The sequence below is a fragment of the Drosophila subpulchrella genome, chromosome X, assembly GCF_014743375.2.
Source record: "Drosophila subpulchrella strain 33 F10 #4 breed RU33 chromosome X, RU_Dsub_v1.1 Primary Assembly, whole genome shotgun sequence".
Classification (NCBI taxonomy): Eukaryota; Metazoa; Arthropoda; class Insecta; order Diptera; family Drosophilidae; genus Drosophila; species Drosophila subpulchrella.
Window position 1 is genome coordinate 23,284,632 of NC_050613.1, and position 13,998 is coordinate 23,298,629.

A 13,998-nucleotide genomic window follows, 5' to 3' on the forward strand; every position below is an offset into this window, starting at 1 on the left:
GGTGAAATTGCTGGTGTATATTATGTTGAAAAGGTCGTTGTATCTACCGGCATCACACTTGAAATATATTTTAAGTAAACTGTCGCACCACAACAACTATTGGTGTATATAGAGCCAACAGTAGTTGTTGAATCTTATATTTTATTGGTTGGTGTAATGGTTGGTGAACATTATGTTGAAACTGTTTTTGTAACTACTGCCATGAGATATTATACAAATTCGTAAAGTAAAATGTATGTGTAATTTTTTGTGAGCATAAGTATTGTTGTAGTTGATACAGCCAATACTTAATTGTTGGTGTAACTGTTGGTAAAGTAGTTATATTTTCTGACTTAGTTCCCCATAACGTTGGTTGCAAAATGACTTGGGCATGAATGCAAACGGCTAGCACACGTCATTGACACCTAAAAGCAACAACCACAACAGTTCAGTGGCACTACAGTGATCACTCTGAGAAGGAAACACATTATCGACAGCTTCCTACAGCGCAGTAACTTTTTCAAAAATCTGATTGACTTAAATGGCTTCAATTAAATGCAAAACATTTTTTTCTAACCCATGGTTTAACTTTCTCAGATTAACCTACGAGTGCCCACTGTATCCTAAGTGGCCACAGTGGTCCCTCCCTCAACCTCTCATCATCCACTCTGTAGATGTGCGTGCGTAATTGCCTTTTGGCTTCGTGTTAATTTCCCTCGTGGAAAACCCTCGACAGGAAAAACTGAAGATGGGGGAAAACCATGGCGTAGGTGCTACATAAATTTGATTTTTATTTTCCCAGAAAACCGAAACCGAAATAAGAAGAATTTTTATTCATAAAAATCAAGTGGCAACATAAATTCGTGTGTGTTACCAAAAACGTAGCTGGCCGCCTGCCTGCCAGCATTTTGTGCTGATGTTTGTTCTTTTCTGTTTCAGTTTCTGATTCTGATTCGGTTGTTGTTTGGCAGTTTAATCAGGCAAACAGAACACGCAGAGCAGTTAAAACTCACCAAATGCCCCATACAATTTGTATAATTTTTCAGCCCAGAAAATATTAAATAAATATGCACACACACACACACAGACTTGTGCATACCAGCAATAATAATAATAAAGAAAAAATAAAACCAAAGCAACTCGTCAATTTTTGCCACTTAAAATTCATAAAGCGTCGCCTGAGCCTCAGCAAAACTTCGACGAGGCAGAATAAAATATATAGAAGCAAAATCGGGGAGCATCGGGGGCAAAGGGGAAAGAAGATGAGGCTACCAGGAGGATTGCATTAAACTAAAACTTCTGAATATGACATCTAAATATAACCATTTTTAGACATTTATTTCTAGCCAGGTAAATAAAACGAATGAAGACATTTATGTGGCCAGCCTTAAACTTTGATTTGGGTTAAGGAGTTAATGCAACTTTCCGAAAATGTTTGTTTGTTTATTTACTTTCATATTTTTGACAGACATTTTTAGATCTTGGCCAACTAATCAGTCAATATTTATTAACTCCAACGTTTTTTGGCCAACCTGAATGAAATATCCAATGGGTTCTAATTTCCGGAAAAATTTAAATACCACCAAACCGCTCTCCATCACTCAGAGATAAGATCAGGTTCAGGTATATCGCATAGATCAAAAGGATCTGGGGACCAGCTTAACTGCCTGCCACATTTCCGCGAAAATTTCCCAGCTCAGTAGCGTCCTTTTTTTGCCATCGTGTTCCCCTGTGACCGTATTTTTTTTTTTGGGCCAATTAGCGTTCTAATCAAGTGTAAACTAATGCTAAAAGCCAAGCCGAGTTTGCCTCGAACGCGTGAATTTGCCACGAGGACAAAAGGGTAAGAAATGGGAACAAAAGGGAGAAAAAAAGGTAACGAAAGACAAGTTTGGAAAAAATGAAAAATTAGTGACGATAAAAATTGTAATATAGGAAATCAGTTCCGTGTAAATAATAATAATTAATATTATTATATAAAGAAAGTAGGTAGGAGTGGTTGGAGACTAACTATTAGTCCCCTCACTTAGGCCACAATGGGCCCCTTGTGTAAAGTAAGTGAACAAATAAAATTGATGAAAAATTGAATGACAAAAAAAAAATTGGTCACAAGAGTAATTGAACCTTGCTTAAATTGTAGGATCAAAAAGAAAAAGAAAAAAAATATTAGAGTCTGAAAAACACAGAAGTAGGTTCGACGATCACAGGATGCGTTCGGCAAAAAAATTTTTTTTTTGTGAAAGAGACGGCTAATTTGACTAATTTGCCCGGCGTGTGCGAGTGGGACGGCCAGAGGTTGTCGTTGACTTTGTTGCTGCTGCCGCTCTGCCGGCGATTTTCCTTTGATCTGCCATCGCACATCTAGGAAATGTTTGTCAAATTCATTCGACCGTTCTCATTGTTTTTGACATTTCTTTTAGTCTCCGCTGTTGCTTCTTCTTTTTCGTTGCTGTTGTTGTTGCCGCAGCTTCTTTTTTTCTCGTTTGTCGTCTGCTCGATCACTTTCTCTGCTTTTAAGAGAGGCTTTTGCTGGCTTTTTCTTGGTTTTTTGCTCGGTGAGCGCCAATGCCAAACACATGTCCAGCTAACAACTTGAATGCATTGTTCTCTGTCCCACACAGGCCCACTGGCGAAAATACAGCAGCCGTCAGAATATTAGCTCTAAGGATAACAGCCTATAGTTATGATTTATGATTTCCGAATCTTCAGTTTATATAACACTTATAATAATACTTTAAGGGGGTTCATACAATAAGGCTTTGTGAAATAACGCCTAGTGAAATAACGCCCAATGAAATATCCCCCAGTGAAATAAAGCCCATTTTGTTTAGTTTTATACCTTTAAAAAAAAAATATATATCACATTTTAACATTACTTTTACTTGAATAGTTCCAAGGTTCAGTATTCATGCTGAAAAGATCTCTTTCAAAACTAAAAAAAATTATATTTCTAAGATTTGGCTTGTCCATTATTTGTAGAAAGCTTCTCTTTTTATCATCTTAAATACTGAGCCATCAAAAAATCTTCTAAGACTTGAATCTATAGAGTTATATCTTTGAACCTAGCCGTCCTCGATCCCCTCCCCCTTTTGTCGGCCCGATTTTTGAGCAGACTCCACCGAACCACGCACATTCGTCAGGCATTGTCGTTATTTTTCTGGCGCCAAAAAGACGCCGTCTTCGTCTTCGTCCTCGATAGCGCCGTCTCTTTCTGGCCTCGCAGGCCCTCTCACTCGCACTCTCCTTGTTCACTCCCCTGGCATTCTGTTTTTGGTTGTTGTTGTTGTTGTTGTTGGTATTCAATTTTTTTGTATGTTGCCCCATTCTTTGTGCGAATTTTTGTTGTTTTTTTTTTAGTTTTGTAGTTCGCTGTCTTTCCTTTTTCTGTTCGGTTTTGTATTTTTTATTCTCTTTCTTTTCTTCGTTTTGGGTTCTTCTGAACTCATGTTGTTCATTATAAAGGACGTCATCATCGTCATCGTTTTGGGTTGTTGCTGTCGTTGTTGGTTGTCATATTTTGCGTTGTTTGCTTTATGCATTTCCAAGTTGTCCGCAGAGAAAAGGGAATATCAGAAGGGAAAAAAGAACTTGGAACTTGGAAGCCAGCGAATGCGTTTTAAATATTCCATTCCATGCAATTCAAGGCGGGCTGTTTCGAATTCCAGGCGTTGCTTGTGGTTGTCAACAGTTTTGGGGCTCGAAATGTGTGCCATTGCCAGTGTTCCTTGGTTGAAATTTTCGGAATGAATGTTTTCTTTGCGAATTGGATGTTTTTAAGGCCTACACGGTGTTTCATTCCATCGTTCCCTGTTTTATTCCATCGTTCCGGGGTTCATTTCCATCGTTCCCTTCTTGTATTTTGTGTGTTTTTCCCAACGACCCCTCCTTCAAAAGTGATAATCACCCATTAGGCTTATCAGTTTTACCCACCAAACCGGGCGTCTCATTAGCCAAGCGGAGCGTGTAAACAGCGGAATTCTCTCGATTAAGACCGTAACCATTTAGCGGCATTTTGTTACCATCTACCATCAATTTTCGGCTGGTTGCGGTTCTCTGACCAAAAACTCAGACGTCATTAAGCCAAGTTAAGAGCACCGCTGGCCGCGCTTCAATTTCCAACTTCCAACTTGCAACTTCCGCTGCGTGGGCGCTTTATTTCATTTTTTCTTTTTCGAGGGGGGTCTTGGATTTTTACCGGCGACGGAAGCGCTTACTTAATTAGCCAAGCCAAAAACAAAACAAAAAAAAAACAGAAATTTGGGTGTTCGTCAAATTAATTTCCATTTAATTCCAAGTGGGCGTAAATACAATTTAAATTAACAGCCACCAAAATGCGCCACTTAAATGTCTCTCTGCCTCTCTTTTTCCCAAACGCTTGTCGCTTTTTAATTTGTTCAAATTTTTTATGACATTTTTATTGTAATTTAAGCAGCGTCGTTCGGATTTGGATTTTGGTTTTCGGCTCTTTTTTTTGGGTGGTGCGGATTGTAGTTTGAATGAAACGGGTTTCTTTATTTATATTTTATAGTCGACGATAGGGAGAGATATTTGTTGGGAGGGTTTGGATTGCACAGAGGGTTGTCAGCCGGTCGGCCATCATATAATGGTTGTCTTTTAAAGATCGTATGGAAAACCAAAGGCTTTGGGGGATAATATAAAAAGAAGCCATGATAAGCAGGCGAAAATAAATGATATAAGATAAAAACCAAACTTAAAATTCATTCTAACTGATCTAAAACCTTAAAAACTTTGTAATAATTTATATTCAAAATGCTGGTTCACTTGAAATGAAATTATATAATTATTAAGAAGAGCTCCCATCTGAGTTACAGGCACATAGGAGTAGCAAATTGCCCACTGGCCATTTAAAAACAATTTTTGTAAATAATTACTGGTTGCATATACACGCACGATATGTGCAGTTATCTGTGCGATCCCACCGATTTCCCATGAGCTCTACCCCGCGAAACCGGCGAAATCAATTTGAAATCAAATTACGTGCAAATTATCCAATTGGCTCATGAATTTTCCAAGAGGTGCGCGATACGTAGAGGCTTTATAAACCATATAGATATATCTACCATATGGAGGTCTATACAAATCACTAGTGCAATTATTATGCATTTTTTATCGAATCGCAAAATTGTCAAGTGAATTTCGCATGGGCGGTGGAGAAAAGGGGTCACAAAAAAAGGCTAGAGGATGGAAAATTACACCGCAGCAGCGAAGAAATGTTCAAGTTGCTAAGCAAATTATGTGTAATTTAGAAGGGGGTCGCTTTTCTTTTTCCTTCGAAAAACCCCCAAAGCCCCTCAAAGCCCAACCTTTTGCGTATTTGTCAACTTAGCACATCGATAATAATTTTTCCTGCCCCCCCTTTTGCAGGACGACAATTTTAACACAATTATGAAAAACGTTTCCAAGATGGTGGAGCAGGGAAAATCAGGGTCTGAGTACGATGGGTGCTTTTCCTCAAGGGTTGTACTACACTACATATAACAAAATTTCGTCCTCAACCCCCAAATTGACCCCCGCCGATGACTTTGTTGAGGGAAAACTGGGGAAATATGAATACGGAAAAAAACTAGTAGGCGGACACGCCCATTTAATTGAGCCTACGGCTTCGAGGAGGTGGGCGTTTGGCGGGGGAAGGGGGCGGGGCAGGCCAGTGCACTTTGATTGCGTTTTGTCGCCGTCAGCTGAGTTTTTACCCAAAACGAAAAAGCCAAGGAGCGCAAAAGAACAACAAAAAACATAGGTAAATAAATATGAAGGAAATGGAAAATTTTTATTTATGAAAATTAAACAAGTGAACTTTGACAGGCGGTTGCCCAGGGGTTGACCCCAGAAAGAAAAAAAAAACGAACAAAAAGTGGGCAAGAGTGTGTGTCCTTTGACGTGTCATTAAATATTTTTTGTCTGTCACATTATCGCATGCCTGTCACAAAACCCTGACATCAATTAGAAATTTAAGGGGGCTACGAAAAAGGTACACATAAGAAAAACTGTACTGATCCGATAACTTTGAACAAATTATATTTGTACTTTCAAACATCTCAACAGGAAAACAAATTATTATTAGAAACTGAAACTCTAAAATAGAACTTTTATTATATCTTTATAGAGGGGGTTTCTAGAAAAAATACACATTATTAAAATTTAAGGGATCCGATAAGTTAGTAGAAATTATCTATATACTTTCAAACATCTCAACAGGATAATACATTTTTATTTAAATCAGAAACTCCACAACAGAACTGCTATTTAATCTTTATAGATAGGGTTCCTAGAAAAATTCACATAAGGAAAAGTTAAGGGTTCTGATAAATTAGAACAAGTGATATTTATACTTTCAAGCTTTCCTACAGGAGAATATTTCATTATTTAAATCTGAAACTGTGCAACTGATATTCCTTATAGAAGGGGTTCCTTGAAAATATTCCAAGACCTATAAAATGCCTCTTTCAATTAGCTATAAACTGGCGAAATCAAAGCCATCTCGCACCATCTTTCTATATTTGCTATTTCATTGCATTTTTCTATCTTCCATCTCTCGGGGTCAACACTTGATAATTTTTGACATATTTTTTATAGATTTTTCCTATTTTTGAAATCGTATTTCCTTGACTTCTCGCACTGCAAGTGTCGCCCAGTGTTCAGGGGTGTGGAAAACGAGGGGAGCTACTTTATTTATTTGCGCTTAGACGGCAATTTCAATTAATTGATAAGTCGCGACAACAAGCAGCAAAACGAAGAAAGATTTCACGCTATTTGCTTGGGCGATTTAATTGCCAGCGACAAATTGAGAAAAGAGGGAGAAAAATATTATGAAATCAAAGCAGAGCGAGAAGTGGAATTTAATTTTAGCCCGAGTGCAGAGGGGGATTTCGATTGAAAAACACTTGGAAAATGCACAAATTAAGTAATTTTCAGGTAGCTGTCAAACTAAAAACTAAAGCCACAAGCCTCCAAATCATTGCATCAATGAATCGAAACAAAATTCGACAAAAACCAACCAAAAAAAAACAAGAGGCACAAAAAAGCGATTGAATCGAGCCAAGTGAATGCAAATCCACTCGCAAAACATTCAAGTGGCACTCACATGAAGAGGCGAAAAAAGGTGGGGGGGGGGGTGGTGTTTTTCCAAGAGGGGGGGGGGGCAGGTTGTGCGGCAGGAAAAACAATAATTTTGACATTGATGATGATGGGGCAACGGCAACAGAAGCGGCAACAATAATTCTGTTTGCTGTTTTGCCATTTGGTTGTTGCTTTTTTTTTCGCACGTCTCGCAAGCATGCAACAACAGCAGCAACAACAACAACAACAACAACAACGTGTGTGTGTGTGGCGTGCAAAAAAGTTGCAACTTACACACAACCATAATCTCCATATGTGTGGTAGGTACAAGTACTTAAAACTTTTACAAGCCACTCCGGACTCTCCCTCCCCCTCTCTCTCTCGCCATCTCGCTTGCTCCCATTCCTCATCTAGGGCCGCCCCGCCACGCCCCCTTTTACAACAATTGCATGCCACACTTTGGGGCAAGCCCCCTTTTCCCCCTCATATTGCAGGGTCATGAACTCGGCAGCACGGAGAAAAAAGTGCATTAGCATATTCCGCAAATACCCGGCTAAAGATACATTCTATATTCAGATTTAAAAAACTCTCAATTTATATTTTTTTTCAACATTTAAGAATAAAAACCTTTCTTAGTATTCACCTATAAGTAATTCCCGAATTTCGGTTTTTGTTTTTAGATTTTTAATCATACCCAGTTCCGTTATATACCTACCCTCCTCCTTTTTAGGCCCTTATTTTATAATATGTTATGATATGAATTGGCAGAATTGGTGAATTAATACTTGTTAAAGGTTTGCTAATTTATGTACTTAATTTTTCCCAGTGCACATATTTTTTTCCCCAAGTTGCAAAGTGAAGAAACAAGTAGGTGGTTGCGTTTTTCTTTTTTTTCCTGGTGGGGATTGTAGTGGCTTGTTTTTATGCCCATGGCTTGGCCACTTGGTTTAGTTTCACACTTCAAATCGCCAAACTGCTAATGAGCTTAAGGATATAGCCAGAAACAGGAACCCCAACCCTAAAACCCCACAACCTCCCCCCCCCCCAACCCCTTCTCAAACTCGAAAAATATAATTTTCATCAACTTTTTTGTGAGTGTGGCTTGTGTTGTTTTCTGTGTTTGGTGTGCATTTCCCAAGTGCGAACAACCAACAACAAAATGCAACTACTTGCATAAGGATGGGGCGTGGGGGCGGTTGGGGGCGTGACCAGGGGCCCCAGACACCTGGCCAGACGTATTCGAAACTTTCCGCACACAAAACTATTTGCAAATATTTTATTTTTACGCTTATTTTCACTTTCTATTGGTGCTTTTGCCACGCCCACGCCGCCAGACTGGCATTGAAACTAAATGTATATATTTGCACACACATATATATCCGTTTAAACATAAGTATAGATGCGAAAAGGCGGTGGAGAAGGCGTTTTCCAAAGAGGCTTAGCCGAGGCGTCAGGCAATTTGTAGCTTAAGAAAACAACAGTAGCTAATTGAATTTGGCTGGCTGCGAAATTAGTTGCCTCAAAGTGGAAATAATAACAAAGGAAAATATGACATAACAAATAAACGCAAGTTTGCGGTTTGACACACATCATTTGGTATAAATATCAAAGGAAGAGCTGGCCACACACTTTTAAAAATGTCTTTAATTTTGATTTAATAATAATGGAAAGGAAACATTTAGGCCCCCCATTTTATTTCTACCTTGTAACTTATTAAATCTCATATTATAATAGTTCATTCGTTCATCCAAGTTCTACCTTTAGAGTCTACTGCATTCACCGTAATAATTTTAAAATGTACATCCGTTTGGAATGTACATTCTCTGAAGATTCCCTTTAAGTACCCCTGCCTGCACAACATTAATTTGCAAATTATAAGGGCCACTATTGGCGACATTTCTGAGTGCATTCACAGCTGCCACATCTTGCACTCACTTGACACTCACTCCACTCACTCCGCCCGAGTGTGAGTGTGAGTGCGTCTCCGTGAATACTTTCTCAAGTAGGTGTGAAGCTCAAAACGCATTTTCACGCGCCAACGCAGCTTGAATGTCAACGTCGTCGACACATAATCATCATCATCTTCTCGAGGGAGAGAGTCTGAGTTTTGTGGATCTCGGAGGCTGATGACATGCTGTTGGAAAAATGGGAAAATTATAAAAAACAGAACGAGACGAGATGGGAACAGGGGGGAAGAACAGGGGCGTCTGTTCACCTACTTTCAGCTCAACTGGGCGTGGAACTTGGGAGCGGTTTTAACGGCTAACGGGAGCTTGAGACGTCGCCACACGTGCTCAAGTGGCCAAGGCTGCTGCCCGGGCTGTGACCCGACCTTCGGCCCTTCGGCCCCAGATCTGTGCCCTCGATTGCCAAAAGCTTCACAAAGGCCACATTTATTTGTCAATACCACAGCAAAAAAAAAACAGCCAAAATATTATTATTTTTAGCCTTTTCATATGTTTAACACTCCATTCATCGTGGTATTTTTTTCGTTTTCAATATATTTAACGCTCCATTCATCGTGGTATTTTTCCTTTTTTTCATTTATTTAATACTCCATTCATCATGGTATTTTTTCCCTATTAACAAGTTTAATTCCTCATTCATCTTGGTATTTTTTTCCTTTTCAGCGCGTATTGAAAATTTTGAGAGCCTTTAATTCCATTAATGGCTGATCTTTTCCATATTCACTGAAATTTTCGCACATTTGGTTTTTTCAATTTCAATAAAGCAAATATTCATTCTGATACTCATTTAAAAAAAAAAAAACTTTAATCACGCTTTTTTTTAAATTAATCACAGGGATAAGAGTTTCATATTTTTTAAACGCTGCCAGGCCTATCTGTTTTTAAACTTTATTTTAACACAACCTTTATTATCAATGGAATGATTTTGGAATAGTCAAACTTGAATCACCTAAGTCACTATGCTCTACATTTATTTCCTTATAAAAATAAAAACGTTTACTATATAATCTTTCAAAATTCGGAATTTTCTAATGATGTTATGGATTTTGGGACTACATTTCCGATAAGTTATATTATAGCCCACTCTTTTCAAAAAACTATTTTGGAAACTTGGGAATGTAACGTTTGGATAGTTTTTTACGTGTTGTACTAAACATCTTTCTTACCATACTATATTATTTTGGATTTCTATACACCCTTTGGAGATCTCATTTGGATATTCTATTTTATTTTGATATAATATTTTATTTTTTTAAAGACTTTAGGAATATGTTTAGCTATCAATTTATAAACATAGTTAAAATATATATATTTCATAGTTTCAGCAGGAACACTTTCGAGATACCAATTTGAGCTCTGTTGTAACCCATTTCATAAGGTATGGTTTTTTTAGATAATACTCAGTCAAATTACTTTTTGGGTAGGCATTAGGAATCAGTGAATACAAATGAATCCCCATTTGTGAATGGTGTTGAACCTATTTTACCAGAAACTCTTTAAGGTACCATTTTGGGAACTCGAGTTACCGGGTTGGAAGTATATATTTTATATAGTAACTCTATAGTAACTCTTTTCACAAAGTATTTTTTTGTTTTTAAGACTATATGGTAATATTAATTGGGGAACCTAACTCTATCCCTATCAAGAACCTCTGGGACTTCACACAGTATTTTTTTATGAGTAACTTAGGGAACCTAGCGCTATCCCTACTTTTAAGAACTTTGGGGACTTAAGACAGTATATATTTTTTATGAGATAACACTTGGGGAATCTAACTCTAAACCCACTTTCAAGAACCTCTGGGATTTGACATAGTATTTCTTTTTTTTGAGATAATATTTGGGGAACCGAACTCTATCAACCCGACGAGACTCACCTGCCGCTCTTGGTGATGACCATTTCCGTGCCCAGCTTGTGGAACTTCTCCCACAGATCCTTGCCCTCCAGCGTGACCTTGGGATCGTCGACGACGCCATCGTCCTCGGGCTGAAGGGCCCGGAGCGGTCGCATCGCCGGATGCAGCTGATGGGCGACGGCCGAGGCGAGGACAACGTCCTCGGCGGTGGTGTAGGCGCTGCCCAGGTGGTGGGCGTGCGGATGGGCGCCCGGGTGGTGCGGCGGGAAGCGCAATCCGCCGCCGGGATAGAGGCCCGGATGCGGTCCGGCCGGACTGCCAGCTAGAGCGGCCAGTGCCGCAGCTGGAAAGTATGGGGGTGGTGGCGGTGCCTGGTGTTGCTGCTGCTGTTGTTGCAGGTGGTGCGGCGGTGTGGGTGGCGGCAGACCCGTGGCGCCAGCGGGTGGTGCGGCGGCACCCGTGCTGGGGGAATGGTGGGCGGCGGCTGGTGGGTGGTGCGACGGATGGGCGGCCGAATTGGGCGGTGGTTGCAACGCACCAGCAACACCAACGATTTGGGGCGGCGGTGGTGGTGTGCCAGCGGGCGATGGCGTTTCTTCGGTGGTGCTCAAGTGGTGTCCTTGTTTCTGATTCGTATTGTTATTATTATTATTGTTATTCGTATGGTTGTTGTTGTTGTTGTTGTTATTATTGGTGTTATTGTTATTGTTGTTGTTGGAACTGGAGTTGTTGGTGTTGCTGGTGGTGGTGGTGTTGCTGCTGCTGTGGTTGCTCTGCGGCGATAACTGCGCACCACCACCCGTTGGTGAAACGGCCACTAGATTGTTGGTGTTATTGGTGTTGTTCGAATTGGTGTTGTTGCTGCTGCTGTTGTTATTGTTGGAATTGGAGCTGTTGGTGTTGCTGCTGCTGTTGTTGTTGTTGTTGTTGTTGCCGCTGGTGGCACTGTTGTTGCTACCCGCCGTCAACAGCGAGGAGACGCTGAAGTCAGTGGGTCGTTGCGTTAGCTGCAGAAATGGATGATATGCCATCCCATTGGCGAACCTGGCGAATGGATCCTCAGCAGACTGATGAAGTAGCAGCTCCTGGACGTCGTATCTCATCACATAACCGTTTCAAACAACCGAGTGCGTCATGCAGAAAGGATTTCCCACGGCGATCTCTGAACGGGATCTCTCTAAATTTCCTTCTTGATTAGTTTTTTGTTTGTTTTATTTTTTTTGTGTTCTACAGGTACTTGTTTTTTGAATTTCTTTAATTTTCTTGGGGTCACTCACTGGCACTTTTGATTTTTCTTCTGGTTTCAAAAAAATTCTTGTTTAATTTCTACAAAAAATATATATAAATATGATGTTTAGTTGGTTTTGTCGCTTAGGATTTTCGAGAAACGTTAATGTTTTATGGGTTTTTTATGGTTTTTTAAAAAGTTCTTAGGTTGTAAGGTTTGTTTTTTACTTTTGTTGCCTTTAGAATGAATTTCTTTACTTATCTACTTCTTTAGAGTTCGCTTTTTCCATCTAAATGTTTTTGCCTTATTGTCAGCATTGCCTTCTTATTGGTTTTAAAAATATTTATATTTGTATTACCCTGATTTCAAGACCTTATTCTTTAGTTTTAGACTTAGTTTCCTGTCTTTAATATGATTTTTATATTCAAAATCTTTTATCCTATCGTATATAAGTTTATTTGGATTTGAATTTATGTTTTTGTCTTGGTCCTGAAATTATCTGCCTTAAAGAATTGGAACTGTGAGAAATTTTCAGAATTTTACTATAAACGGAGTATATTGATTTAAATTTTTTACCATACTATATAATAGGTTATTTTCATGTTTACTGTTTTCATTAAAAAAAACTTTAAAAAACAAAAGTAATATTTCCTTGAAAATATAGCATATTATTCAGCATATATTAAGTATACGTAATTAAACTTTTCAATTTAAACTTATTTTTTCGATTTCAAACTTCTAAACTTTGATCTTTCGTTGTTAGGGTCTCTTAATTTCTCATAAGGTTTATATAGTTTTGGGGTTTTCGAGTTTCTGAGTTTCTTCTTATCCTGCCCTTTGTTTTTTCCTTCTGTTTGCTAACTGTTTCTGAGTTTGTTTTTAACTTTTGCTTGCCTTCTTCTTTTTTTGTTTTGGCGACGGCAAAACGTCGCAAATGTATGAACTTTGTTTTTGTTTCCCCTTTACGCTTTTCTTCGCAATTTCACTGGGCAATTTACAGTTTAGTTAATTTGCCGCTTGCTTTGGTTGTTTGTTTGTTTGTTTGTTTGTGGCTTTCGCTTGTTTGTTTGTTACCAAAAGAGGAGAACGCAAAAAAAAGAGCACAAAAGCGAATCGGCGACTCGGATGATGGAGAATGGAGGAGGTGGCGACACGGCGATCGGCGAACAACGAACGGAGGGAGAAACAACAAACGACGAGAAACGACGGGCGACAGAGGCGACAAAAGCGACAAACGGCAAACGGCTAACGGCAAACGACAACCGACAGGCGACAAAAGCGACAGAGCGGCGATGACGACACGAACTACACGCCGGTCGCATTCAAACTGGAAACTGGAAATACACACACGCCGAAACGGACGTCGGCGCCGCTGCCGCCGCTCTGCTCGCCTCTCACCGCTCGCCGCTCGCCTCGCGCGCTGCCTCACTCGCTCTCTCTCTCTCTGCCTCTTGGGGGGGCGTGCGAACGGGACGGCCGTATATGGGGGTGCGCTCGGCGCTGGCGAGAGAGCGAGCGAGCGAGAGTGTTGAGTTTCTTTTCACAGTGGGCGTGTGCCAGTGGGAGAGAGCGAGAGGGAGAGAGAGAATGAGTGAGCTGCGGGGTTCCAATAAGAAAACCAAAAACTCGAACCAAAAGTGTTGAGTTGACGCCTGTGTAGGTGTGTGTGTGTCGGTGTGTGAGAGTCACTGAGCGTGCGGGCGTGTGTGTGCGTGTGTCTAGTGTGTGTGTGTGTAATGGGAAATGGCACCAACCAACGGCGGCAGCGACGTCGCGTCAAAAGCAGCGTGTTAGAAGTAACAAGGCAGCTGACACCACTACAACAAGAAGAAGAACTAACGGGGATGGGGGAGGAGGAAGGAGGAAGGAGGAAGGAGGAGGTGAGCAAGGAG

The 13,998-nt window shown here is 40.1% G+C and overlaps 1 protein-coding gene across 3 annotated transcripts in view; it reads right to left on the bottom strand.

The window, feature by feature from the left end:
* LOC119557116 (optomotor-blind protein) overlaps positions 1 to 13,418 on the bottom strand; it is a 64,078-nt gene extending 50,660 nt beyond the window's left edge. For all 3 annotated transcript variants that reach the window (XM_037869696.1, XM_037869697.1, XM_037869695.1), the window contains exons 1-2: positions 13,181 to 13,418; positions 10,900 to 12,204 (exon numbers count right to left, since the gene is read on the bottom strand). In XM_037869696.1, coding sequence (XP_037725624.1) covers positions 10,900 to 11,981 — 1,082 coding nt within the window. In that variant the 5' untranslated portion in view covers positions 11,982 to 12,204; positions 13,181 to 13,418. The remainder of the gene's footprint in view (positions 1 to 10,899; positions 12,205 to 13,180) is intronic.
* Between the last annotated feature and the right edge of the window lie 580 nt (positions 13,419 to 13,998).